At 49.8% G+C, this 26,993-nt stretch overlaps 9 protein-coding genes across 9 annotated transcripts; 4 read left to right on the top strand and 5 right to left on the bottom strand.

Moving 5' to 3' along the window:
• Window positions 1–729: 729 nt before the first annotated feature.
• On the top strand, window positions 730–1,275 carry FTJAE_6041 (gpi anchored serine-threonine rich protein; the record flags this gene model as incomplete). The annotated part of the gene is made up of 1 exon (XM_037352614.1): window positions 730–1,275. The coding sequence occupies one exon, from the start codon at window positions 730–732 to the stop codon at window positions 1,273–1,275; it is 546 nt and encodes a 181-aa protein (XP_037206882.1).
• A 348-nt stretch (window positions 1,276–1,623) lies between these two features.
• On the bottom strand, window positions 1,624–2,738 carry FTJAE_6042 (alcohol dehydrogenase; the record flags this gene model as incomplete). The annotated part of the gene is made up of 2 exons (XM_037352615.1): window positions 1,624–2,555; window positions 2,609–2,738. 2 exons carry the CDS (start codon window positions 2,736–2,738, stop codon window positions 1,624–1,626), a joined length of 1,062 nt encoding a protein of 353 aa, XP_037206883.1.
• Window positions 2,739–3,656: 918 nt separating this feature from the next.
• On the top strand, window positions 3,657–5,213 carry FTJAE_6043 (UPF0052 domain protein; the record flags this gene model as incomplete). Its single annotated transcript, XM_037352616.1, has 2 exons — window positions 3,657–3,933; window positions 3,991–5,213. 2 exons carry the CDS (start codon window positions 3,657–3,659, stop codon window positions 5,211–5,213), a joined length of 1,500 nt encoding a protein of 499 aa, XP_037206884.1.
• Window positions 5,214–5,508: 295 nt separating this feature from the next.
• FTJAE_6044 (uncharacterized protein) lies at window positions 5,509–5,784 on the bottom strand (the record flags this gene model as incomplete). The annotated part of the gene is made up of 1 exon (XM_037352617.1): window positions 5,509–5,784. One exon carries the CDS (start codon window positions 5,782–5,784, stop codon window positions 5,509–5,511), a length of 276 nt encoding a protein of 91 aa, XP_037206885.1.
• A 2,247-nt stretch (window positions 5,785–8,031) lies between these two features.
• On the top strand, window positions 8,032–8,301 carry FTJAE_6045 (uncharacterized protein; the record flags this gene model as incomplete). The annotated part of the gene is made up of 1 exon (XM_037352618.1): window positions 8,032–8,301. One exon carries the CDS (start codon window positions 8,032–8,034, stop codon window positions 8,299–8,301), a length of 270 nt encoding a protein of 89 aa, XP_037206886.1.
• Window positions 8,302–9,016: 715 nt separating this feature from the next.
• Window positions 9,017–10,489, bottom strand: FTJAE_6046 (uncharacterized protein; the record flags this gene model as incomplete). Its single annotated transcript, XM_037352619.1, has 6 exons — window positions 9,017–9,423; window positions 9,467–9,511; window positions 9,560–10,027; window positions 10,080–10,184; window positions 10,233–10,298; window positions 10,456–10,489. 6 exons carry the CDS (start codon window positions 10,487–10,489, stop codon window positions 9,017–9,019), a joined length of 1,125 nt encoding a protein of 374 aa, XP_037206887.1.
• Window positions 10,490–16,133: 5,644 nt separating this feature from the next.
• On the bottom strand, window positions 16,134–19,332 carry FTJAE_6047 (beta-glucosidase; the record flags this gene model as incomplete). The annotated part of the gene is made up of 4 exons (XM_037352620.1): window positions 16,134–18,163; window positions 18,215–18,603; window positions 18,660–18,817; window positions 19,228–19,332. The coding sequence occupies 4 exons, from the start codon at window positions 19,330–19,332 to the stop codon at window positions 16,134–16,136; spliced, it is 2,682 nt and encodes an 893-aa protein (XP_037206888.1).
• Window positions 19,333–21,123: 1,791 nt separating this feature from the next.
• Window positions 21,124–22,688, bottom strand: FTJAE_6048 (Delta(14)-sterol reductase; the record flags this gene model as incomplete). Its single annotated transcript, XM_037352621.1, has 3 exons — window positions 21,124–22,214; window positions 22,270–22,574; window positions 22,627–22,688. The coding sequence occupies 3 exons, from the start codon at window positions 22,686–22,688 to the stop codon at window positions 21,124–21,126; spliced, it is 1,458 nt and encodes a 485-aa protein (XP_037206889.1).
• Window positions 22,689–23,928: 1,240 nt separating this feature from the next.
• FTJAE_6049 (mannose 6-phosphate receptor-like protein) lies at window positions 23,929–24,937 on the top strand (the record flags this gene model as incomplete). The annotated part of the gene is made up of 2 exons (XM_037352622.1): window positions 23,929–24,284; window positions 24,352–24,937. The coding sequence occupies 2 exons, from the start codon at window positions 23,929–23,931 to the stop codon at window positions 24,935–24,937; spliced, it is 942 nt and encodes a 313-aa protein (XP_037206890.1).
• Between the last annotated feature and the right edge of the window lie 2,056 nt (window positions 24,938–26,993).

The raw sequence follows: 26,993 nt of genomic DNA on the forward strand, positions 1-26,993 counted from the left end.
CAAACCCGCGTTTTGTTCTTCCGCCGATCTCCAATGACATCAACTACTCCCCTCACTAGCCTTGGCACAATAAACTCATCCGAAACATCTCATCTCCAGCTCTCGTATTCCCTCAACTCAAATGCTCTAAGCGCCAAGCTCAAACACCAGGAACCAAGATCCATTACGCCGCAAGCAGCCACCCAAACGCCGACCGTCACGTATAACAGATTCTGGTAATATGCCCTGAATATCAAGCCATGCGCCGCAAAAACCGGAGGCGGCTTATCTTCAGAGTTGCAAAACGCCGGGCGCATCGAGAAACGTGGGCAAGAGGCACTTCATCGCTGCGGCAACATCAAACCTGATTGTTCAAAAATAGCTTCCACCTTCCGAAAAAGAGGCTTGAGGCTTTGTCGGAATTGGAAATGATGTTGGGGGAGTAGATGGTTGCGGGTGGTGGAGTAGATGCATCGTGGCTGGAATGTCTGGCGTTTTTGAGCGAAGCCGCCGTACGCGGCGTGAGAAGGGGAACGACAATGAAGAGAGAAGATCGGAGGGCAAAGTTATTTTTTTCGTTGGGAACTTGAGAAAGAATGGTATGCATATAAACCCCCGAGGGCTTGGTATGTCTCGCATTTCTCTTCACCTCTCATCACACTCTCAAACCGATACAGTTTCACCAACATCGTCACTCGTTCAACCACTCACTCCAACACATACAACTCCAACTCCAGCTCCAACTTCAAGATGAAGAAGTTCTTGCTCGTCGCCCTCTCAGCTACCGGCGTTCTCGCCGTCCAATACTCTCCCAGCTTTCCCCTCCTCGCAGTCCGTCAAGTCGTAGAGGTTCCCTGCGCCGACCAGAACCTCAAGGACTGCGGCACCGGCTGCATCCAGACCGACTGGACATGCTGTCCTAGCAAGGCAGGCGGATGTCCTCCTACAGCTTACTGCGAAGTCGGATCGAACCAGCAATACGGATGCTGTCCTAATGGCAGTATCTGCAATGGCGAGGGCGGTGGTACTACTCGTGCCGATACGACTACTATTGTTCAGGGTGGAGGTGGCACGGAGACTCAGTCCCCCATCTTGGAGGGATCTTCGACTGCTGTTATTGTTCCTCCTCCTGTTGATACCGCCTCTGTTCCTCCGGTTGTTCCGAGCCCTGTTGCGCCGGTTCCCGTGCCCGGAACACCCTACCCCACGCCCAGCACGGTTATCGTCAATGAAGGATCATCTAAGAAGTTTAGTTTGGTTGGTGTTTTGGCTGGTATCGCTGCAATCATCTTCTGATCCAGCAAAGTTTTCTTTGTCGTGGGAGGGGAACAGGCTGTTTGCCTGAGTGATGGTCTGGGTTAAATGGATATATATTGTTGGAGGACCGGGCAAACAACTTTGGAAGATGAAATGTGACACGCCCGAGTGTCCAATGGAATGTAATTACTTGAAATCAATTGAGAGATATTGATGTACTTGCTGAACTTCACTGAGAGGAGCAATAACTTGTTAGTGCAGTCAAAAGATCTTGCCGAGATGTACGAAACTGGTCATGCGAAAAATGTGGTATCTATTAATGCTATGTACTATACGTTAAAGCCAGAGACACATGTCGTCCGGCAATATTTTCTCATAAATCATCGCTTACTCAATCTTGACGCAGACCTTGCCCTGGTGCTTGCCAGACCACTGGTACTCGTAAGCCTCACGCAGCTGCTCCAAAGAGAAGATCTTGGGGTCAACGACAGGTCGAAGCTTATCAGGGTTGGCCTCAATAGCACGGCACATATCCTCCATCTGAGTGCGGCTTCCAACAAGCAGACCTCGGGTGGTGCAGAGGTTGGAAAGGCAGTCGAGGAAGCCAGGATCGTTCTTACCAGTGCCGCCAACGAAGCCGATGATTGAGATGACACCGTCGATCTTGACGGCGTTGAGGGACTGCTTCATGGATGCAGGGCCAGCAACCTCGATGATGTGGTCGACACCAGCACCGCCGGTAAGCTCCTTGGCCTTGGCTCCCCACTCAGGAGTCTCGCGGTAGTTGATGATGTGGTCAGCACCAAGCTTCTCAAGAAGCTTAGCCTTCTCAGCAGAGCTGGTAGTAGCGATGACCTTGGCTCCAGCAGCCTTGGCGAACTGAACAGCAAAGATACTAACACCACCAGTACCCTGGGTGAGAACCCACTGGCCGGGGAGGAGCTTCTTGCCCTCGAGACCGTACAGACCGTTCCAGGCAGTGAGACCAGCGCAGGTGAGAGTAGCGGCCTCAACGAAGTTGAGGTTAGAAGGCATGGGGACGAGACCATGCTCATCGAAAGCACCAACGGTGCGGAAAGTTCCGTCAGTTACACCACCGAGACCGGTCTGGATGCTGAGCTGGTCGAGAGAGCCGCCGATGTGGCCCTGGTTGAAGAGAGTGACAACCTTGTCACCGGGACGGAAGCGGGTGACGTTCTTGCCGACGGCAAGGACAGTGCCGGCGCCATCGGAGCCGGGGACGACGCCGTCCCTGGCGGGGAAGGGGTACTTTCCGAGAGGGAGAATGAGATCGCGGTAGTTGAGGGAAGCACCCTGGACTGTGAAGTGTTAGAAGATTGTTGTGAGTGTGAGAAGTAAACTGGGGACTTACGCTTGACGAGGACTTGGCCGTCACCGAGCTCGGGAACAGACTTCTCGCTGAACTTCAGACCGCTAAAGTCCTTTCCATCACGAGAGGGGATGGTCCATTGCTTGACAGTCTTGGGGATAGGTTGAGCCATTGTGAAGTATGAAGTTGAAGCTGTGAAGATGCTGTGTAAGGTTCGAATTGTATAAGTTTTATGATGATACCGACTATCAACGACACTTGGAGTAGTCTATATATACTTGCCAATCGATCAAATAAGAAAAAGTCTTTATAAAGAAACCGTCAAGTTAATTCTCGAAACATGCAGATTTGTAAGGAACCAACGTCTGTGCATGAGATTTGTAACCCATCATCCAGCCTTGCAATCCATACCATAACCATCACTGACGTAACTCTTGACGTTTTACCGTGATAGCTCTTCTCCAGTTGTGGCAACGCTTCAACTGCCGGGCCATGGGAGCCAATGACGGGCTTGGGACTAAGAGTTCCGAGTTCCACTTGTTTCTGTAGATAATGAAGCCATCATGTTTTTTTTTCTTGCTGCGGTCCACTGCCCGCTCGCTACCCACACGGATCCGAAGTGTCAAAGCTTCTCGTTCCCGGTTCGAGCATCAAGAGCCGCCGGTTGCTCGGGGCGTTACCGCTTTCGGTGGTGATGTTGATTGACGTTGTTGTTGGAGTGTGGAAAAAAGTCATTGGAGGGTGTGGCGCCTTGGCCCATGACTCGTGGGGTTCATGCAGCAATTGAGCATATGCATGAGTGAGTGAGTGCGTGAGTTTGGAACATGGTAGCAACAGCCTCGTATTGGATCGAAAATACTACCTACACTGTAAGATTGAAGTAAGAACTTCATCAATTGGAACGCATTATCAGCTGTAAACCCGTCGCAATTGGAAATAATTGGGTCATGAAGCAACAACGATAACGTTACCGGGGCTTTCCTCTATAATGCCCCGCTAACTGTCATCTGTCATCAACACCATCTCATCTCCAGATTCTCAATCCGTTCCCATTCTGCGCCATCACATAATTCCCCCGATCACCCAATCAATGGCACAGGCAAAGGCTCACATCAACCTTAATGGCCTCGGTCTTCAGCTCCCAAGCTCCAGTGGATCCTCAGCACCGCCGACCCCTCGTCGGCCCCTCACGCCAGCGGCACCACCGACGGGCTTGGTTGTCTTCTCGGGTGGTAGCGCCGCTAACAACCTCGTCGACGTCTTCGAGAGCGTTCGAGAAGCGAATCAGTGCACGCTGAGCTACGTGATACCCATTTCTGATAATGGCGGTAGCAGTAGTGAGATCATCCGTGTCTTTGGTGGACCTGGTATGTATTTCCACGTGGCTCTTCTATATGCTAGTGTTGACTGACAGGGTTCGCTAGGTATCGGAGATGTGAGGTCCCGACTTGTACGTCTTATTCCGAATGATGGAAGTTCTGAGACGAGAGCTATCAAGCACTTCTTCAATCATCGCTTGCCAAAGGTCTACACTGAGGCTAGATCAGAATGGTTTGAGATTCTAGAAGCGACGCATCCTCTCTGGAATGACATCTCATCGCCCAAGAGGGAGCTCATCAGATCTTATCTGAATAGCTTCAATCTCGAGGTTGTGAAGCGCATGAAGCCTAGCAGTCGCTTCGATTACTCTGGAGCCAGCATTGGAAACCTCTTCCTCACAGGCGCTCGTCTCTTCACCGGTAGTTTCGAAGCTGCCATCTACCTGTTGAGCTCAATATGTTCAGTGCCGGATAGAATAGCAGTCCTTCCAGCGCTCAACACCAACTTTGCTAGCCATATCGCTGCTGGTCTTGAAGATGGCACGATAATCACAGGTCAGAACGACATCTCGCATCCCAGCGCTCCAACTGCCGCTGTGCCTGGAGCATCAGCTGGTGTACACAGCCCAACAGTATCGCGACAGGACCATCCATGGGACCAAGATCATCACCATGTCGAAGACGCGAACTTACCAGGCACCCTACCCGCGCTGCGCCGACCGGCCATTGCATTCTCCAAAGAGCAAGAAGAAGATCTGCCCGCAAGGATCGCCCGAGTATGGTACATCAATCCATACGGTGAGGAGATCAAGATGCCCGCAAATCCAAGAGTTCTCGACGCACTTCGATCTGTGCACAGCGTAGTGTACAGTATCGGCTCTCTTTTCACATCATTAATCCCAAGTCTTGTCCTCCGCGGCGTCGGTGATGCGATCGTCAGCCCGCAAGTGCGGAACAAGATCCTCATTCTCAACGGTACAACCGATCGTGAGACTGGTCCTTCAACGGCGCCTTTCACAGGACTAGACTTTGTGGGAGCTATCGCAAATGCTCTCGCCGACTCAAGAGGCCTACCCAAGCCTACGGAGGAGGAGTACAGTCAATATGTGTCGCATGTCATTTACATCGAAGGACCGACGTCGCCAAAGGTGGACAAGCCGCTGTTTACACAATTAGGTATAGATGCGACGAGGCTGTATGGTCCGAAGGATGAGAAGGGAAGAGGTGGACGATATGATGCCAAGGCTTTGACTCAGGCGCTTGAGACTATCATTGGAAGAAAAGATGCTCGATCTGACAGAAGCCGTCGAAATACTCTGGTGGGTTAAATGTTAATGGATACCTGGGGGTGCTATAATGAGAACTGAATGGGTTCATGAGGGACTCGCTTTACATGGACGGGATCATCGGCTGTAAAGCAAGATGAGGCGATTAAATATGATAAACATAGAAAAAGAATTGTATTAGATGGTATATCGCCGTGGTATGCATTCAAACTCCAGGTCTGACCATAATGCCATTTCCACCACAATTCTCAAGACGCCAATCGCCCAATCCAACCCAACCCAATCCTTTCCAAGTAACTCATTCCCAAGGCCGTGACCCAATAGTTTCCTCCGCTCATTAGACCTCAGCCGGCGAAAAGATCAAGTATGCCATGACAACAGGCCACGCCGTCGATAATAGTAAAGCGCCCATAACTGAACCAAGCGACATTCTAACGCGATCGTAGGGACCCTTCCATCGGTCGATGAGGGCGCAGGTGCTGAAGATCATGGCGCAGGCGTAGAGTGACGATGCCCAGAATATGCCGAGGAACATGTCCGAGTGTCGGTCTTCAGGGCTGAGGACGACTTTCGAAGTGTCGGGGACAAAGGTTGAGGAGAGATTGTTACCCATATTGATGGATGTAAGTGGTGTATGCAGGTATGTGTGTTGAGTGAGGTGGTGGAGGTTGAGTCGCAAAGGAGGGTTGCAGCAAAATCCTTCGAATTAAAATAAATGGTACAGGTTATTAAGTCACTCGCCAGCGAGGAAGAAGAAAAGAATGAAGAGAGATTTTCCAGCAAAGATGCTCATTCTTTGAAGAGCGAATGGCTCTCACAAAAGAGAAGAACATCTCGCATGAGACCTTACAGGGGTCATACCACCCATCACAGCTTCAGCCAATGGGAGCCTCAGGCCTGCGATTCACTGCGGTCGGGGCCAAGACGACCCGGTCGCGGATGCGTCTCGTTGGTTGAAACATCTGCGACTCTGCAACTGAGGGACCAATTGAGGATATTCCTTAAGCGCGCGGTCGTGATGATCAGCTTTTAGTTTGTGAGCTGATGATGAGGCCATTCACATTGTCACAGACATTAATAAACTCTATTTCCCTCCTCTCACTTGATCATTTTCTTTTCTTTGAGACCATTTCTTGGCCGGTATTGATCAAATGTTTGGTCGGTCAACTCCAGCCTGTTTTCAGATCTGTCTCAGATCTGGGACGATACCGGGATGTGACGTTGGTAAAACCTGCACGCAAAACAGCAAAACACTACACTAGCCTTGTAGAAAAGTTGGATAATACCCCGTATTCAGACGATTTATTGCTGTTCTATATGTATAGCATTGATTAATATTGCTTGGCTTGATGGTTCTTGGCGGAGCTGAAACGGGCTTGTTCATCCAACTTCTCGGATCGGGGGTCAACCGGGCTGCCCCACTTCGGAGGCCCAGGCATTCGGGAGATGCATGTGAATTTATTTGTCTTGGATGGGTCGTGCTTTGGGGGGATGCTTCGATCGGAGATTGATTGAACTCTATTCTACATTTGCAGAGTCAGATATTCGTCTGAAGTCATAAGTACTTGGCGATGGTGGCGGTCGAAAGAGGAAAATGCCGTGAAACCACTGTCCCCACTACTGTTTTCAGCGCCCAGAGTCTAGGGTATGTAGAAATACAGTAAACAACTGCTCGCTTTCGACGTTTCCTCCTACACTGGAGTACAAGAGCTCTATCATGAGATAAACTGATGCTCTAACATAGCTGGAGCTGTCTAATAGCTATTAATTTTTTGTGAGCTTGGAACAGGACGTTGGTACATGTGGCAAAAAGTGCCCACAGGGCCAATAAAACCGTCAGTCAGAAAACGAGTATATCACGAGAACTCCATCTAAAGCATCGACTTACACCAGACCGTATTAGTACGTACCTCAGGTCACAATGCATTTTTTGCTCGAGGAAGTTTATCATCTCCGCGCTGCCGAACTGCCAAGTACATCCCAGGATATAATTTGATGCCATACCTAATTTAATCTTCCACAGCTAGGGGGAGGTTTGCAACCATGTGTCTCAACAAGACCGTGACTACTTATGCCTTGTCACTTTACGTAGAACCTTCTAGCTAGGAACCAACCTAATGAAGTTCCTGTAGAGACATAGGAAGACTAGTCCTAAAAGCAGCTACGATAATTTCATGAACCCGAATCCTTAACCTTAGTTCCTGTGCCTGCCTGTTCTCCAAGAGATGATTTCTTTGGGTCAATTTTAGATACAAAATGGAGATGCTGGTTCAAAGTGATTAAAGAATGCCCTAAAATTGAACAGTCAGCAGCAGGAAAAGAGTTTGTGAACCAAAAAGTAACTTACCTTTGACGTTTGTCCATCTTTTGTTCGTTGCCGCGTATACAAGGAGCAAGCATGACGCAAGTGAAAACGCATAAAGCAACCGAGAAGTAGAGTCTCTTGGTATTTTATGTGCTGGTATTGGTTATCCAACATTAAGGTTGAGTTTCTTTACGAAGTGTTTGTAAGGTGGACGAGTAAAAGCCAAAGGAGTCTGTAAGCTGCCTATCTATATGCTTTCACGCGAAATTCAATATAAAACTCTTTCTTTTCGTCCAAACAAGTCCATTGGCGCAGTGACATCATCTCCTATTGTAAACTCTTATGAGGATTCTATTATTATAATAAGTTTCTACATAGAATTCACAATGGAGTCAAACTCAGAAAACTCTCATACAAAAAGCTTATAGACCTGCAAACAGCTATAAATACTGCCATCTCCCACGCTCAAGGGTCACGTAATTTGTATCTTGACCATCTTATCTTCACATACTACTACCAAATCATTCACCTCCATTCCACAACACCACAGACAAAATGGCCATCGTCCACGGATTCACAACTCAGATATTCCGTCTCTTGGGCATTCGGACCAAATACCCCGGCTACTCCAAACTGATCTACGATAGCAACGGGAAGATAATCCACTGCATCTGTGGGCCCAAGATCCAGCCGCGCGTGTTCAAGAGGCCTGATCCGGTCTTCTACAAGCAAGCCAAGCCCTCCAAGAAGATGTCGGAGGAGGAAACAGGGGAAACAGATATCATCTGGCGTATCAGGGAGAGCCGCGATAAGAAAGATTCTTAAGGCGCCACCACGTCGGCGACAAGAACTGAGGCTCGGGTCGGATGACTGGATGGTCGATGTGATACCAAGACGTCAGCGATGGAAAGCAGCTTACTCAGCTCATCACATCAAACACAAGAACGTCATGCTTAGACGACGCAAACACGAAGAATAAGAGCATCCACGAATGAAAGAGAGCTATATCCAGAAATACGTGGATTAAAAATGAGATCATGGACAAGACTCAACAAACGTCTCCCCCTCCCCCTATTCTCGCGGCTCCTTCACCTACCTGTTCAGGACTCATCCTAAGCCATCCCACGTTACACTCGGCAGGCTTCATCACATTTCAACAGGGATCAATAGCTTATCGAGACATAAATAACTAAGCTTAAATACAAGAATATCTGACATCTACTGGGGTCTTCTCGAGTATATGCTGTACCACACGGCTTCCCCGCCGCTCTCCCCACATCGAGCCTCTTGAACCAGATGGCCAGGTCTCGAGCCCATTAGGTCCAGCTGTAGCTATCTATCTACCTAGGCGTGTGCAAATTACAAACCCTCCCCCAGGAAACAGAACGCTATGTACCCACAATGCCATGTGCTGTTGATGACCTGTGGCGTATGCGCCTTGTTAGATCTAGTACCAAACTCTTTTACTCCCATTCTCCATCGTGTCGAGGACCCTAAATCGGTCAATCGTAATGCCGCCATCTTGGCATATAATGATCATCTATGTTATGATACGCATATCGACGATTAGCTTCTGAGGCCTGAAACGGATCCTGATAGGTTGGGTAATGGTATTGCTGTTGGCGAAGTGACCTCGGCATGCGCCGGGAGTCATGGCTACTAGTCCTGCTACTCGAGCGAGATGTTGCCCGAGAAGGAGAAACTGTATAATGATAGTACCTCTCTTGTTGTTCCGCTCTCTCGTCCCCATGGAGTGTGCAAAGGGTGGGGAAGAATGGAGAACCCCGTTCTCGGGGCGCACGGCAGCCTGGGGTGGTGCATGAATGGGCAAAGCAATATCCACCGGGGATTGTTGACTCATTGGTACATGCAGGCTCGGAGCAGGCGTGAGTTTGGCAGAAATGAGAGTTGGGATTGTTGTACTGGACAATTTCTGAACAGTCTGCTCTTTGACAAGTATGTCGGAAGCACTTCTGGGGGTGGGCGTGACCATGTCCGTTAGCAAAGTCGGGGCATCCAGGCGCGGAGCACAAGTCTACATTGGAGTGTTAGCTTTGCAAAGACCTGGGAAGCAAGTACATACGCATATGGCACCATCTCATAATCAGGCCATTATGAACATCCCGAGGCTGCAGGCAGCCCTGTTGGTCGCACTCGTGATCGGTACAGAATCTCGAATCTCCTTGGGCAAAGCCGTTGCAGGCCTGGAAGAACTCGCATTTTGAATGGTTCGCACAGAGCCTTGTTGGAGTTTTGTCGGGATCCCAAAGCGAGTAGTTCTTGCAGTCTCTCGAGGCTTCACAGCGTTGATGCTTATAGCACTTTTTCTTATCTCGACCTGCCATTTCATCATCCGCTAAGCTGAGTACTCGACGGTGGCAGTCGTCCACTCCACAATGGTGTTTCTTGCAATACCGTTCAGAACCATCCCGGTCGGAGTCGCACTTCGGCATCTTGCACTGGAACTCTTTGGAGTGCTCTTCACAGTATTGTGAGTTCTTATCGCGCAGCTCGTAGCACTGCTTGTCTTTGACCTTTGCCTTACAGGAGTCTAGGGGCGTCAGCATCCGGGCTTGGAACTAGAGCTGGGGTAAATGACTTACGATCGCGGCAAAACCATTGCTTGTGACCGATATAAGAGTATAGGAAATTGCCTCCTTCTATATCCAAGACCTTTGTACCGCATGTAGGCCAACCACATGTAGAGTCTGAGAGGAGTCAGCCATATTGGAAAGAGGAATTGGCAGGTCACTCACGGATGGAGCAGAACTTGTCCTTAGACCGCTTGCTGAGCTTGCACGCAGCTCCGAACTTGCAAGCATCTAGTAAAATGAGTCTCTGATTCTATAGGAACTTTGGGATTGTGCTCACGCTTCTCGCAGTGGATTGAATACTCCCTAGTCCTGTCAAACCTCCCTACCGGATTATGACACTTGTTCTCGTTGCATTCTGGTCGCGATTTGCTGCTACTGCTCCTACTGGCCCAAGAGCTCCCGCCTTTGCCGTTGCCCATTATGAAGGATCTCGTACAAGCTTGTATAGAACTGGCAGTCCCCGATGGAAGTGGGAAGACTAGATGCGTGATAAGATAGATACTCGCCAAAGTAAAAGTATACTGAGATATGTCGACGGCCCAAAAGAAGTTGAGGCTGATCAGTATGGGAGCCTGCCTAGCCGAGTTCGTCAAATTGCGTTTTTGACAGCTGTATTTTAGGGGGCATTATCCATCCTATATAGCTATGGGCTCAGTGTCCTTCCAAATCCTCGACACTGGCTGAGGTCAAGGCACGAATTAGCCGAGATCAGGCATATTCGCTAGAGGCTTAATCCAGTTCCTTTCGTGTAGCTATGTTGAAGGGAGTTACACATAGGCTGGGCTTCCATAGTATGCTTGATATTGTAATACCCCGGGAGCCAAGGACACAAATGTTGCCTGCCTGTACACCTTGGCTCCCTCTGCCCGCTGTGATAGATGATGAGGCGCAGTAAAAGCTTGACAGCGTCTTAACTTTGTCAATCGAGATCAGCCACGAACCCACATCATGAAAGATTATAGTTGAGATTCGTCAACCAAGGCTACCATGTTGGATTGTTGGAAGCTCGCTCAGCAATCACCGCCAGTTAGGTCCTCAGCAGTCACAAACTTGAGGACTCTGGGTGTCAACTCACAGCATCAACCTTCCCAGATCTCGCTACGTGTCTGACTGCACTCAAGTACTGATATCGGCACCACCCTCCTTGGTAGCTAACCTTCCCCCATCCTGGATAGAGGGACAGGAGGCAACCGCCAAACAGAAAGGATGAGAGTTCAAGTTTCATGCCTTGAGCCTCATAGTTGTGCATGCTGTGACCGTGATTGTGCTCGTGTAGCGAATAATGTCGTAGCTTGATCACTTGAGTTGCATGACTTTGCTATCTCAGGTTCCGTACCCACTGAGAGATGGCTCGTATCAGTCGTTTTCTGATCCTGAGAGATATGACCGGGCGTTCGTGACAAAGCTGAAGGTTGTTTGCGCTGCGCAAATTCCATGCCGACAAGGCAGCCATGTAACTGGGGGAAGCGCCTTTGGAACGCAGGACAAGTGCAGTATTTGTCATAAGGCGTCCTGGGTGCCAGATACAAGGTCTCATGGCGGTTTGCGTGAATGGAGAACTAACTATTTCTGTCAGCATCTATTGTTGGCATGTCGCAGTAACAATGGGCCAGTTGCTCTTGTGCTTCAGTTTACAAACATGTCACAATTTCGGAGAATTGGCGAAGTAACTATTGCTCGTGCTGATTGTCTGAGGCTCTTGAGGCATCATCTTGTTCTCATTACATAGAACCCTGACGTATGGAGAGAGCTAGAGTTATCGAGAGTGAAGCTAGACGTTTGATCGTTGACAAAGAGCGCTTGTAGACGTCGTAGAGGGGAAACTGGTCGATGCTGCGATGTTTGTTAATGCAACCCTCGACATACATTGCTTGCCACGCACCATGAGCAATCTCGAGACAGTCTTACTTGAAACACGATGTTATTGTTGTTGTTGTTGTTGTGCGAGTTTAGGCACTGAAAGTGATCACGGGTAGTCGTTGGGAGAGGAGATGAAGAATAACATGTTTTTGATATTTGCTAAGGCAGAAGGAACCAACCATTTTCAGGGGCCTTCCAGTCAGTCAAAATGCGCTATCCACTTCCCCTCACAAGCTCCCTTGGCTCCTGCTGAACTCCAGTCCCACTTTGTCGCTCATTCATCTTGCCGCCTTCCCCCTACAACGCAACGACTTTTTGTGATTTTGGATCTTGCAACTAACAACACAAATTTGATCCAACAAAACAACTGCCGATATCATATGACCGCCTCAAGCGCTGCACAAAGCCGTTGCACTACCGCGCATGAACTTGCACTACTTAGTGCGACTGCATTTTGGAGATGTTCGTACTCGGTAGACAAACACCAACGCAGATAACGATTGCGCGTGGAATACCAGATGACGAACATTCTACAATTTGTCACGTCAGTCTTGTGTAGTCTCGTTTAATCCAACATCTGATTAGCTGATGCCCATCATGACTGATAGTCTGATAGTACAAACTCACCCGACAACGGACCAACATAGATACCTGCGCGGATGGACTCGGGCGGAGCCACGACAGCTTCAGTCTGAATACAGCAGGCTCGCGCTAGCTATCAGCCATCCTTCGATTTAAGTCTGGTGACAAAACGCAGTGACGGTGTCGACTCCTGAGGTACGGCCAAGGCAGCGATCATGGTATGATCATAGCAAGAGTTGGACGACACTCCAACATGCGAGGTGGCTTGAGCTGAACCAAGGCCATCAGACCAGATGGGGAGCCATGGTTCGCCCAGACCCATTCGAGGTACAAGCTCGTCGCCTAACCGTCTATGAAAGGACAGGTACTCATCAATCGCAGGCAATCCGATTTCTTGAGCCACCAAACGATCGTCGATGCCCTCACTCGCAAGCACTGCTTTCAACCCGTCAGTCATACACAAACGCAGCATAGGACATAATAACGAGGCTTCTTACCTTAACCGACATCATCCCGACATTGACTCATTGATGATTGACAACAATCGGGCCCGCCGTGATCTGTCTCTCAGCTGCATCCATCTCAGCGACATATCTTGAGAGCGGGTGTCGAAGCATTTAAATATGACTTTGACCCTTGCACATTGTCCTTCCTCCATATCTTCGCAAGATCTGCCAGTTTTAGATCCCGCTCTCAGCTGCCAGGGGTTATGGACTGCTCACCTAAGCATATTCATCAAATCCCAGGAACTGCCAGCCAAGCAATCTTCTGCATAGCCGATTGTGTGACCATATCGCCCTGATATAGGCAAATCAGACCACATAACCTGGTACCATCTCAGGGTGCCTTCATCGGACCGAATCTATGAAAGATTTCTTCCCAATTCATCGGCAGTTGATTTGATTGCTGGTCAGATCGGACGAAATAGATGGATGGAAGCAGTAACGTGGCACAAAGCCGTTGCGGTGCTTTCTTCGGTACGAACTTCTTCCTTGTGAGAAATGTAGGACCAACGGTCGTTCTGTTTCTCTTCCTTTCTGTGTCTTCTTTGTTACCCGAAGACACGTTTTGCCACGAGAAGTTTACTATGACTTCTTTGGAGCAGTTCGACTTATCGAACAATGGCCCAGCCCAAGCATCAGGAAGCAGAAAGAGAGTGTGGTATCATGTCTGGTGACGAAAAATCAAAATGCTGCCAGAGTAAACCACCTCAAAGACCTAAGGATGAATATTTCGACGAAGAGGACTACAAGTTCATAAGTATTGGAGAATCTAATCATGCTGTTAGGTCTGAGTAATACTGGTTACCTGTGTATGCGTACAAGTTTCTCATCTGACTTTTCATCAGCAAGTTGCCCATACCTCGTCCGATATGAAGCCAACCCCCCTCAACTCCCGGACCACATCGCACGTCCTCTTTCTAGAACTCTGACGTCTCCCCAAAGAACTCATACGAGCCCCTGATCGAGACATAGACTCCCAAAACTGTTTCCGCAATCATTGCATACGCCATACATCGAAACACTCCAGGTTCGTCACCATCCTTGTCTAGACCTGCATCTCTAGATATGTCTCAGGGCATGAAACACAGACCAATTTCAAGACTGTCTTATCAATACTGATTAGTGCAAAGCACAATAGAATCGCCCCTGATGTACGCCTCATTCTATATACCACAGGAGAAGTATTCAACTCAGATGCGAGTTGCTGAAAAGATGATGTTCATGGGGCTGCCTCATTTCAAGGACACTCAGTCGAGATGCAAGGAATGCAACAGAAAGGTGGATAGCCCAGTCCAGATATCGGTTGGCTACCAACTTCGGAAAAACAATGCTCTTTTCATGACTGTCAGGCCTGTGCCTCCCAAGTCAAAGTGCAAGGTTCGTTCCCCTGTCCCTTCTCGGTTAAAGTTGCGAGTCATCTTCTGACGTATGATCTCTAGTGACCGGCCATCGGCTTGGGGTGTCATTCAAAGCATCTATTGTATCTGCCGACGCTACACTTGCTTGTTATCAAGTTGTCTCTTGGGCATGTGCTGGATGGATCATGCGGCCCTTGGGGTATTCAGGATATTGGCCTGAAAGAACTACAGAATTTCTCGCTCGAAACCAATCCACATACATGAATACAGATGCGTAGTTAGCGTATTTGAACTTTCCAAGTTGATCGGCGCATGCCTTACCGCCTGTGTGACGTTCCGAGGCAAACTGCCGGGTCTGAGGAACGACATCCACCCCAGCCCAACGATCAAGCCTAGCTTTGGACTTGTTGTTCATCTTGGAACCTACCCTTGCCAATTGATATCTACATCTGGCCCGATGTCGCAGTCCGGATCTGGGTTAGTTTTGAGTGTCTGAAATCTATACAGACTACTCGATCTGATACTCCACTTGCCTTACACAACACATCGATGCTCCTATGATTTTGGTCGGGGCTGTTCCACACATACATTGCTATCTCACATGACCGAAAGAGTTGAGATAGCTAAGCTGACTCTTGGTAGACTTGTGGTTATTATTCCGCAATGCCGAGTTCCAATTGCATCTTCCAGTCTCATACGCTCATCGGGCCTACCGTCTTCTCTCCGTCTCCCACTATAAAGCCACCTGCTTCCCTTCTGCTTATACAACTCCCTTTTAAACATAACTTTCGAGTCCAAGCTAACATTGAGCTCTCGGACAGGTGTTTCGGACCCCATGTTACGAAAAAGTCAGGATCCATTCCTCCAACACCGCAGTCCTCCACCGAAAACGAAGCTAAATATAAAGAAACCACTGATTTATCTCAGCATTCATACTTAAAGATGCCAAGGAAGTTCTTCAATCTCCATCAGATTGTCGTGTCAGTCCTTGTCCTCCGATGAAAGAACGCCTGGACTCCGGAGGAGGCTGCCCATCCATAATCTGAGACTCTCAACATACCCCATCATCCCATGCTGGCGCCTCTTGGTGTTCAGAATCGCATCTGGTATCAGGAACCGTGATTCATCTTAACCACGGCGAGGTGGGTAGATTACGTTTTGCTTGTAGATCCATAAGGTGAACGATGTGTGACTCGAGAATCATGTGTACTTCCCACTGGGAATGGTCCTTCGTAGTAGTGAGAGAATAGGCTCGGAAGTGCTAAAGGCTAAAATAAAGCGGATATCATGTCAAGAAGAAGGAAGAAACCTCTGAGCCAACCACAATGGGGGGCATATTATGCCACAGGAAAAGTATGGAAGTCATCGCGCGAGGAGTGCTCTAGCATATCGCAGAGCTGAGTATATGATTGATCATCATGGGTGAAGTAAAGACCCGCGATGGCTCACATATGGTCAGTACGCACCAAATGATTCATGCCTTGTCATTAAATGCAATTGATCCTCAATGGTAATCGGATAGGTACGCAATTCATCACACATATAGGGTGGTTGTGAGGCCAATCAAGTATTATGCCCAAGGCTGTAGGCAGCGCGACGAACCAAGACATCACGAAAGCAGAGCTGGTTCAAAAGGTGCATGATTCTATTCATCAAGCTAAGCGAAAAAAAAAACTTCACCGGCCATTGACGTAACTGGCGCGCGGCTACTATGTCCTCCCAAAAAATTGCTGTCCAAAAAATACCCTCGTTTGGCTTGTTTACTCCAACTTGGCGCTGAGAGGCAGCTTGCGAGAGCTGCTTCCAACCCAGACCGTCTTGGGGTGGTCAGTGATGACCCAGTTCTGGGCATTTGTATCCCAGTTGCTCAGATCGCGGCGGGTCAATTGAGCGTTGAAGATGGCGCTCTGGCCAGGGGCAATGTTCTCGATACGGTCGAAGCCGCGGAGGACACGAACGGGCTCGTTCTCGCCACCGAGGCTGACATACAGCTGGGGAATCTCGTCGGAGGTGGCGTTGCCTGTGTTGGTGATTGTGGCTGTGACGGTGTACAAGATGTCCCACAATTGAGGGTTACCACCTGGGGCACCAGAGGCGGGAAGACGAGGCTGGGCTGAGCCGTTGAGGGCGTTGGGAGGGAGGAACTCTTCGGCAGTCTTACCAAACTGGCCGCCGTCGTTGGAAGCCTCGCTCGCGGATGAGGAAGTGTTGAGGAAGGGGTAGATGAACTTGTAGATGTATCGGACACCCTTGGGGAACACGTAGTCGTTCAGGTTCTTGCTGAAGTTGCCAAAGGTTGGGGCGGGGATGGTCTGGCCAGCAGGAGGAGAGTAGGGGTTCTCGACATTCTTCTGGATGTTGAGATCAGAGTACTCAAAGGTGGACCAAGATAGACCGTGACCGAACTCGTAGAGAGGAGCAGCGGTGTTGTTGGGAGAGCTCTTTCCATCGGTGCTGGGAGATCGTCGATCGAAGTGACGGTAGTCAATGAAGACACCCTCAGAGAAGTCATCCTGAGGAGCGCCACGGCCGTTGTTCGCCTCATAAAGAACCTCGGTACCGTAGCTCTCACGGGTGCGGCCCCAAGTGAAGGGAGATCGACCAGGGCTGACCTTGCCGTAGAGGAGATCAGCGATGGCATTGCCAGACTCTTGGCCGGGAAGACCAGCCCAGACGATGGCGGTGATGTTGGGGTTCTTCTCGTAGTCGGCGAGTAGGACAGGACCGACGGTGTGCAGAACTACAATGGTGTTGGGGCATATGGACGAGACGTTCTTGATGAGCTCGTCTCCCTGTTGCCAGAGGGTGAGGTTCTTGCGATCGCCGAAGTTTCCATCGACTTCAATGTAGCCTTCACCAGAGTCGGCGTTGGCGAAAACGATAGCGGTCACGTTGGGCTGGCTGACAAGAGCTTGTACTGAGGCCCATTCGTTGTTGGTCAAGATGCTCTCATATCGAGTTCCGTCTTGAGTAGCACGGTTAGAGAGCCCTTGATCGGGAGTGATTAAGTAGGGGAACTGAGAAGTTCCCGAGCCCCAAGCCATAGCCAGGGTACCATTGTCGCAACCACGGTCACCGCAACCATTGGGTCCAGCAGGGTTGGGACCGGCGTCTTCGCCAATGACAGCGAGGAACTTGGGGTTCTTGAGGGGAAGGGAGCCGGTGTTCTTGAGGACGACGCTTCCCTTGGCAGCGGCCTCACGGATGTGGCTCTTGTGGTCGTGCTGGACGTTGACACCAAAGTTGACCTGTTCGCGGTTCTCTTGAGCAAATGTATGGACGAAGCCGAAGGTGTCGCGGGTCCAGGAGGAGAAGTTGATGTCGGGGAGATCCTCTACCGTCCTTCCAACCTTGAAGAAGGCCGACATGATTCGCAGAGCCATGTCGTCAACTCGCCAGGCGGGAACAGTTCCGTTGATGACAGCAAGAGTCAGGTTTCCGCCCCAGAAGCTGTATCCGCTGTCGAAAGCAGTGTCACCAGGCATACTCATGTCGAGACCAGCGACGGCAGAAGCGGCACCGGTATGCTGGGCCGCCCAATCGCTCATGACGAAGCCCTGGAAGCCCATCTCGTCCTTGAGGAGACCGTTGAGGAGCTTGGAGTTCTGGCAACCGTACGAGTTGTTGATCTGGTTGTAAGAGCACATGACGGAGCCGACGCCGGCGCGGACGGCATCAGCGAAGGGCCAGGCGTAGAGCTCGTGCATAGTCTTGTCGTCCAGGTTGGAGGAGAGAGACTCGGAGATGTTGTACTTGCGGGACTGAACCTCGCCACTCTGTCGGAAGTGCTCTACAAAAGGTCAGTTTTCTGTCAATTCTTCAAATCGTACAATTGGCTTACCCTGCTCGTTTGCGATGTAATGCTTAGCACAAGCAATGACACCTGCGTCTTGGATACCCTTGACGACCTCGGCCATGGCGTGACCAGCCATATAAGGGTCAACAGTAAAGCCCTCCCAGTTTCGTCCACCAGCAGCAGTGCGGCCAAGAGGTCCAGTAGCAGGACCAAGAGCGATATCGATACCCTTCTCCTTAAACTCAGTACCCATCAGGAGACCTCTCTCATACCAGAGAGACTTGCTCCACGAAGCACCAGCTGTAGTTCCAGCTGGGAAAGCGCTGTTGTAGTCGGACAGACGAATTCCAAGAGGACCATCCTGAAGACAGAGACCTCGCATACCAAGACGAGGAATTGATCCCACGTTTCCTACACAGCGTTCGCCTTGCCATCTGAGAGGTCGTTAGCTGAGGGGACAAAGATGCACTGTTCGCAAGGAGCTACTTACCCAACACCAGTGGTCAAGTTGACCTTTTCCATGAGAGTGAGCTGGGACACAAAGCTCTTGGCTTTGGCGTAAGCTTCCTCCCAGCCAACGGCATTAGGATCCATCCATGGTGAAGGATAGTGAGGAGGCGAGTATGCGAGTGTATCTCTCGTGACAACCTTTTGAGCGTCAGTTTTCTGATCAACAACCGCCACAGCAGACGCCGCCGCGCATAACGTCGGTAATATTGAAAGGCGCATTTTCTATAATTGTGCGTCTCGAATAGAAAAGTTTATTCAAACAAGGTTTGAGCGGTCAATTGCGCCCAGATTTGGTGGTCCAGAGGCAGAAGAAGACAGCCACGTAAATGCACACCTGAGAAGCAACTTGATGTCGACAAACTCAATGAGAGACTGTCTCGGGGGTTTTTGTGTAGACTAAGGGCGCTGACAATTGCGGAGGGAAGATCGTAAGAGGAAACAAGGCTGCAAGGGAGGAAATGATCGCGATCTGGTGCGTAGCGTCCGAGCGAACAAGGGCGATATGGCAACAAGGCTGAGATTAGATGAGGAAGTGGTGTAAAACTAACCTTTACACCAGCCAAAGTGTCTGGAACTGCAGAAGCAAGAGCAACTGCGCTGTCAGTGCCAGCAGCACCTATAGACAGGGCTGCGGCGACCCAATTCAGCTTCATATTGATGGAATCTTCCTATAATATATACAATATCTATAAAATTGGTGAGTCTTTGTTATAGCGGAGAGGGATCAATGCCGTCGATTTAACATTGAGGGAGAGGGTAGACTAACAGGCTAGTCCAATATATTGGAATGAAGGGGACCAAAGTTGAAGGGAGCAAGCCACAACGAAGAACTTTATCGACGAGTGTGAGGAGGGGAGAGAAGCCTCAGAAAAGAGGTGGTATTTAAGATTTATATATTCACGAGATTAAACATTGTCACCACGTGCAGCTACAGCGAAGAACACGCACGACAGCTGCAGTGCTTGTAGCTTGTAGGTAAGGATAGTCTAAGTTCAGTGAATGGGCACATCTGAACCCTGTCCTAAATGCTACTCCACTAACTAACTAACAAGCACTGCACATCCCTTCCCTCACGGACGAGGGCCGCCTCTCCCGAAGCTTAGCAGAGATTAAAAATGCACTACCACAAAGGGTTCATCGTCATCAAATGCTGTGTCAATGTACCCCACAGCGTGATGCCTTGACCTTGGGACATGCAGCTGGGGAGGGTCGATCACGGCTGGCATTGGACAATTGTCTCGTTCTTGGGTCGTGGGGTAAAAAGGGCCGATGTTGGAGGCAGCTTTAGACCCAAAGGAAGCAGTTCAAGAACTCGTCTGACCATGGATGGACGGGACTTACATGAAGGGGAGAGAGGGCATGTAGTATTTGGACTGGAGTCTCTTGACGTCACATCGTTTACTGCCTCGGACCAGACCCGAATTGCATTGCATTGTTCCTTTGTTTACCCAGAACTGATGAGCAGATGTTGCTATAGTCTAAGTTTGTGGCCTCTTGGATCATGAGAGTGTCGATCTCATCTGATAAATTCCCAACACGAAGACCCAACGTTGCACTACAGAGTACACCTCGTCAGCTCAGAACCTTGATCGACATAGCTAAATTTACCCAAGGTCGCGCCCGCTCTCCCTCCCAGATCCTGTAATTTAATATAATTCAAGTAAAACCCAAAGTCAAAAAAGTCTAAACCGCCCCAATTGCCCTCACCTCATTCACGCATGAGTCCTTGCACTTTAATTACGGAGGGTTTTTTCTTTTCTTCCCTTGATCAATTGCCGAAAACAACACCAGATTTTTGGGACATATTTCCCCGTCATCATCACTAGATTCCCCACGATGCCCTTGCTCCCCCGCCCCCTTGGAACCTTTTACTCTTTCTTCCCCGCATCCTAGAGAAAACTAACCCCGACCCCAGCGATCGTCTGCGTCCGAAGAACCACCGCGGAATGTCGGGCCTAGAGGCCGTATCCATTTGATTCCAAGTCGTGATCATCTTTGTCTTCTTGGCGATATAGCAAGAGTCTTATTGTTCTGTAGCTGTCTACGAGGGTGATGGGTGCCCTGCTGGGCTCGTGAATTGGCGCTGTTCCTTGGATGTCGGGGATCAGGAAGATGTGATATGCTACGTTGTAAGTCAAAGGCACAGCAGCACAAGCTTGGGTGGTATGCAGATGCACCTTGTTTAAACGGTCAAATCATTATTAAGTAGCTTTCTATGGTAGCTTACTGTCTTTCTAGGCAAGTATGTCAGCTCCATCTAATGCGATTTCATCCTTTCAAGGATCATCATGATACCCCCTAGCCCATTACATGAATCAATGCCATCATTGACTCCATAGAATACACTTTTTCCCTCCCCGGGCCGTCATACCGCCAACGTCTCTAAGCGTCGTGGTACTCGGTCTAATTATTCTGAACTCAAGCTAAGAAACCCCATTCATAAATCAGTAGATACCAGGGATGATTCGGTATCGAACAATCTTGCGGTACTCCTCCCAGTCCTTGCCGTACTTGCGGTGGCACTTGTCGTCGTCACGTCTCTCGCGGTGAACGAGGAGGATAGCAAAGTACAGGATGTAGAAGTAGGTGATGAGCATGCCCCATCCCTTAGCTTCGCCCTGGATAACCTCTCGACCGTCTTGCATAACCCAAGCGCCCTCGGCATGAGTCCCGGCGCTGAGGATCTGGTAGCCGGCGAGACCGGTAGGGAGACAATAGGGCCACGACTGGATCCAATCGCCCAGGTAGTTGATGTGACGGGCGATTCCCCACCAGCCTGTCGTGAGGAGCTTGCTGCCCTTCTGGGTCTGGATGTACTTGAGGTGAGAGATTCTGGGGTCGTCGGGGTTGGTGCGGAAGCGGTTCTTCTCGTTGTTGGCTGAGCGGAAGATGTAGAAGCCAAGACCGATGAGACCCAGCATACCAGCTAGGCCGAGAGGGCCGAGGGAGACAGGGTGAACGGAGAGATATCGGGTCTGCAGCGAGTAGACATATGGCACCCAGACAATATCGCCAAAGGCCAACATCATCCCGAAGCCGTCGGTGGTGATATCCATGGTGGTCAAGATCGCAGGCTCATTCCACCAAGAGTCGAAGACATACAGGGCCTGAACAGCGGTGATGAGGATAGAGCTATCGGTCACGAAGCCATAGTTGCGATACTGCTGGGCGCACCACGAACAGTTCATAATAATCCAGCCCATCATTCCAGGTCGAAGCTCAAGGAACTCCTTAATGTCAACCTCGCCGATGAGAGGGATCGAAATACGGGGGTTCAGTTCACGACCGATGAACCAATCATACAGCATGTTTCCAGAGTGGCCTCCAGCAGCAAGCTCACGGTTCTCCTTATTTCCGGGCTTGACGCTAAAGCTTCGAACGTAGACAAAGGTGGACACGAGGTAGGAGTAGATGATGTTGGCGGAAAGGATCTGGATGAAGTTCTCCGACATAAAGGTCCAGATCGGAAACTCGGCACCCTGAGCAGCGGTTCCAGCGGCAAGGACGGCCAGGGTGAAAGTGCTAGAGTACAAAGCTGCGAAACACGTTAGAAACATCTTCCCTCTCATCATTCCCAGGTTTTCACGAACTGTTAAATCGGTACTTGAGTTTTCCTCCAGAGCGCAACTCGGTACCCTCAACTTCAACCGCGGGGAGAACACGGTAGAGGATCAGCGAGAGGACGTTGTATCCGATCACAGCGGCGGTTCCCTTCCAGCTGACCAGGCCAGCGACGCCATTGCTGGGCCATCCGACTTCGTGTTTCAAGGCATCGAGCGACAGGGTCTTGGGGTGAAGCAGAGACGGCGCGGGGCAGCCTGAGATGTCGTTGCAGACGAAGTTGAAGACGTATACGAGGATGGGGAGGAAGAACGAGATGACAAAGGCGCCAGGACTGAGAATTTTGTTAGAGAAGAGTGAGGGTAAGGAGATGTCTTGAAACTTACGGGCCGAAGAACTCGTAGCCGTGTTGCTCCTCTGAAGCTGGCTGTTTATCTTTGCCAGCCATGTTTGAGATTTTGACGAGCTCAGATCAGGGGCTCAAGTGTTTTTAAGTATGGGAACTTGAGGAGATCCGCTCAAACAACGAGGCTTCTTGATCTCACGAAACAAGATCAACTCTCTGCATGAAGATACAGAAAGTCAAGGCGAGTCTACGGGAGTCGTGACGAAATTACACAGAATTAGCTTAATCTAATCAACGCGTAGTGTATTCTTTTTCGGGCCCCGCTGGTCCCCCTGTCGTATTCGCGTATTCGGGAATGGCCAGTTGTGTCAGGTCAATTGACGAATTAGAGCTTGGATTCGTCGGAGGTGGTTTCACTAACACGACGGAAGTCGGCAATAGATTTGTTCGGGCAATAAATATCTGACTTGCGTATTGAAATAAAGTTCTTATCTCTTACTTGAGGTTGGCATACGCAACTCGTCATCTTGTAGCTTTTGACCAAAGTTCAGACTGTCTTATAAGTCCAAACAGATCGGTACATCTACAAGCTTCAAGGCACAAAAGTCCATGATGCTACCGGACAAATACTTGTCCCGATATTGGAGAGTGTCCTCTCTCAAAGGGGCCAATCATCAGCCACGCATACCGCCACAGATCTCAAGCCCCATGTGCTTGACAAGTAATTCTCCGGTCAAGGGGTGTAGAGCCTAGGGGAGGAAAGAAAACTCAGGACCTCGACCCTAAGCGATGAAAATATTAGGTAAATTTAGCCTAAGTTTAGGTGACTCTTTGCTAAGTTTATTTTGACACCTGGCTCTATAGCTTGGTGTTTTCTTACCCCCTGAGGGAGAGCCAGGCAGGCATGGAAGGCAAGGGCGGGTTTTACTATTTGTGGAAAAGACAGTTTGAGGTTTTGGGGATTGCAACAGAAGCCCACCTCCAGGCCCCAGGGGACCACAACGCGTAATCAGGGAGAATCACATACATCATCTCCATCTGAGGACCATCTCCATCGCCAAAACCCCTCGCGACCCGGGCCCTGAAACTATATTGTTTGTGTCTGTCTTCTCTGTGAAGTTATTCCGCTTACTCACCTCCACTGTCCCTTCATTATCTGCCCCTTTTTTGGTGACCATTGTTTTTGATGATAGGCTCTATCGCAAGCATATAGCTCCGATCGACCAGACAGTAGATCTGTCCCGACGTCCAGTCCATTATATTCAATTCGTCTCGGCTTCAACACTTCATCGATCCGATATTCTCATACGGTTTCGAAACGATATTCATCGAGTCCGTCACGATGCGCTTCCAAACGTTACCCTTCGCTTTATCGTTACTCGGTTCCGCGAGCGCTCAAGTCGCAGAGCAACCAACAACCACGATCCAAGTCCCACAATGCACAGCGACTTCACATACCGGCATGGGCGGCTTCTTCGATCTACGGCCAGACATGGCTGTCGTGCCCGATGAGAACACAAAGAAGTACGCCGTGACCAAGGACTACTTCTCAAAGGGCTACGACTACGGCAAGAACTTCACATTAAACATCTGCGGTCCTGTCGTGGAGTCAGTCACAAACGTCGTTGGTGTCGAGCCGCCTCTGTGGCAGAACGTGAGCGCTTATTACATGGTGGGAGGCGAGGTCTTCTCGATAGGGTTGGTTTGAACATGCACAACTTGGTGCACTGCGCCGGAAGGAATGCGCCAGCTAACACAGAGGCAGTTTCGAGTCAATGGACTTACAGAGCCGTGGTCGCAAGCTGGTACTCCAATACACGGGTGGCTCTCCCTGCGGCGCCGACGTCAACAAGACAATGCCTATCTACGAACGATCCGCTCAGCGCGACTCGCCCCTCGAGGATGAAGAGGACGTGACGGCTTACACGCCCGTTCCGGAACCCGAGGAGCCCACAGAGGAGGAACCCAAGCCCAAGGACAAGCGAAGACGCAAGTCGACGACCATTTCGTTCCACTGCGACAGAGACCCAACCACGACCTCTGCCAGTGTCTCCTTTGTCGGCACGGACCCAGACGAGTGCGCCTATTTCTTCGAGGTCCGGTCCTCGCACGCATGCGCCCACGCAGAGCCGCACAAGCCCGGTAGCGTCGGACCCGGCAGCATCTTCGGACTCATCGTGGTGATCGCGGTGCTCGTGTACTTCCTCGGCGGCATCTTCTACAACCGAACGGTGACCCATGCGCGCGGCTGGCGACAACTCCCCAACTACAGCTTATGGGCGGGAATCTGGAGCTTCATCTGCGTGCGTCGTCCCCTCCCCGGCTCCAAGCCCGAGCGATACTCTCCCTGAGTTTTATTTCTTGTTTCTCTCTTGTTTTTGTTTAGTTTTGCTCCCGTCATCATTTTGTTTTTATATATATAAAAGAAACTGGGGGCTGACAGGTGAGGTTTTCTCTTTTGGTTTTATAGGAACTTTGTTTTTGCTGCTTCACGGCTTGTCTGAGACGACTTACCGTTCGACGTGGCTACCAACAAGTGCACTCGAGTCCGAGTCGGAGAGAGCAGGATAGAGATGCCGAGAATCGGTTGATTGACCAACTAGATGAGGAGTGGGAAGATTGAGTGTAGAGGAGGAGGATCATAGATGCGTGGTGTTTACTTTGTCATTTGGTGTTGTTGTCTTGGGGCCTGGATTGGGCTCGCATATTTAGAATGGACATGATCGGAGTTTTAGGGGCACGATAATGGTCACGCGTTGTACTGGGCTTACAATTGTTCGGTACTTAAAAAACATGTCAAAGCTGATCAATTCTCTATGTGTCTCTTATGTGATGTATGTATGTGATGTGATGTGGCTTTTGAGTGCCATCAGTCTTCATTGTGCAAATGTCTACCCTGCACCATTACACAAACCTCTCGGCCGAGTCTTATCAGTGCCTCAAGCCATCCACAGTGTCGGGTACCTTGGAATAGACAGTTTCCCAATTAGGAGCATGTACTCCGTGCTCCTTCAAAGTATGGACTGTCAATGCAAAGTCTTGCAGTAGGCTAATGGTGTTCGCACGTTTGCTTCTCGAGCTGCGAACTAAGAGCTAAGCAGCCACACACACGCTGTAAAGCACCTATCATATCCCTCCAACACACCTAAAAGTAACCTTAGGACACAGGTCCAAGCTAAAGACTTTTTCTTTAAGGTAAAGACGGTGTGAGCGGTACGGCCCATGCCTAGACGTTGCTAACCAAGGACATCTTGTCCGTATTCTTTCCACGTTTCTGGAGCCAAAGTTAGGAGAAAACGCCACGCAGGAAATAGGGAGGCAGATCAAAGCCACATTCATGTAGCTGATGCCATTTTGGGGCAAAACGTGTGGGTTTGGACAAACATGCAGTCGCCCAATTGTCGTTGACGAGATACACAAAAGGAGATTTGAGGGGGGGACAAGATGGTTCGTGGGTTGGTTAGTTCAGGGGCGCACGTGTTGAGAGGACGTTTGTAGCGACTGCAGAAGAGAGACAGAATGAAGCCATCGCCAACGCCAATTCGTGGCTCATCAACACCATTACAATGTGGCTTGAATGAGCAAGATACCTACCTACCTACGTACAGCTGCGACTGCGACAAATGGTCCCCGCTGAAAACGAGGCTGGCTAATGCAATGAAACATTGATCGGATCTCAGATCAACACGAGGTATCCGTAGATCTTCAAAAGCCCACCAAACGGGGAAACGAACCGGAAGCGCCGTTCGTTTCAATGGCCGTGGCCATGACCATGGTATGACATGGCATGGCATGACGCTCGCTCGCTTCATGCATAATACATATCGAATATGACCTGTTCTCGGAGATATTAAAAAGTAAAATCTCAAATCTCAACTTTTGTCCATCGACCCGGCCCCCGGGTGTCGGTTCGATCCTGATATGCACGCAAGACAAGATAAAAACGGGCTGAGAATGCAAGACAATCCAAGTCCAGCTAGCCACTTGCTCAGAAAAGAAAGACACCCCTGCAAGCCTTGTTTCCTCCCAACGGCTCTGGCACTTTTCTCTCTCTCACAACGGTCGGTCGTTGTCTCGGCCCCTGAAACCGAAAGCCCGGCAACAAATGTTTACAAAAATGTTTTGATGGGGATGCACAGCAGGTATTATATGCGATGCATTGCGGAATAATACACGCGTTCTTGATCAAGTGATTCCATGTAATGTGTATGTAATGTACCTCCCAGCAAAAAAGTACGAGAAACAGGGTTCCTTGTAATTGACGAATTGTCTGTCTGCGGAAAGCATTCCACCTGCGCAAAAAGAAACGTGAGTGACAGACAGCTTTTGCCGAGAATCCTCCTTGCATAAGGGACCCTCCTCCTTTCGCATTGTTTCCCCGAGAAAAGAAGAACAAGAGAAGAAGAG

This window comes from Fusarium tjaetaba (assembly GCF_013396195.1).
Source record: "Fusarium tjaetaba strain NRRL 66243 chromosome Unknown NRRL66243_c0000116, whole genome shotgun sequence".
NCBI classification, from domain to species: Eukaryota; Fungi; Ascomycota; class Sordariomycetes; order Hypocreales; family Nectriaceae; genus Fusarium; species Fusarium tjaetaba.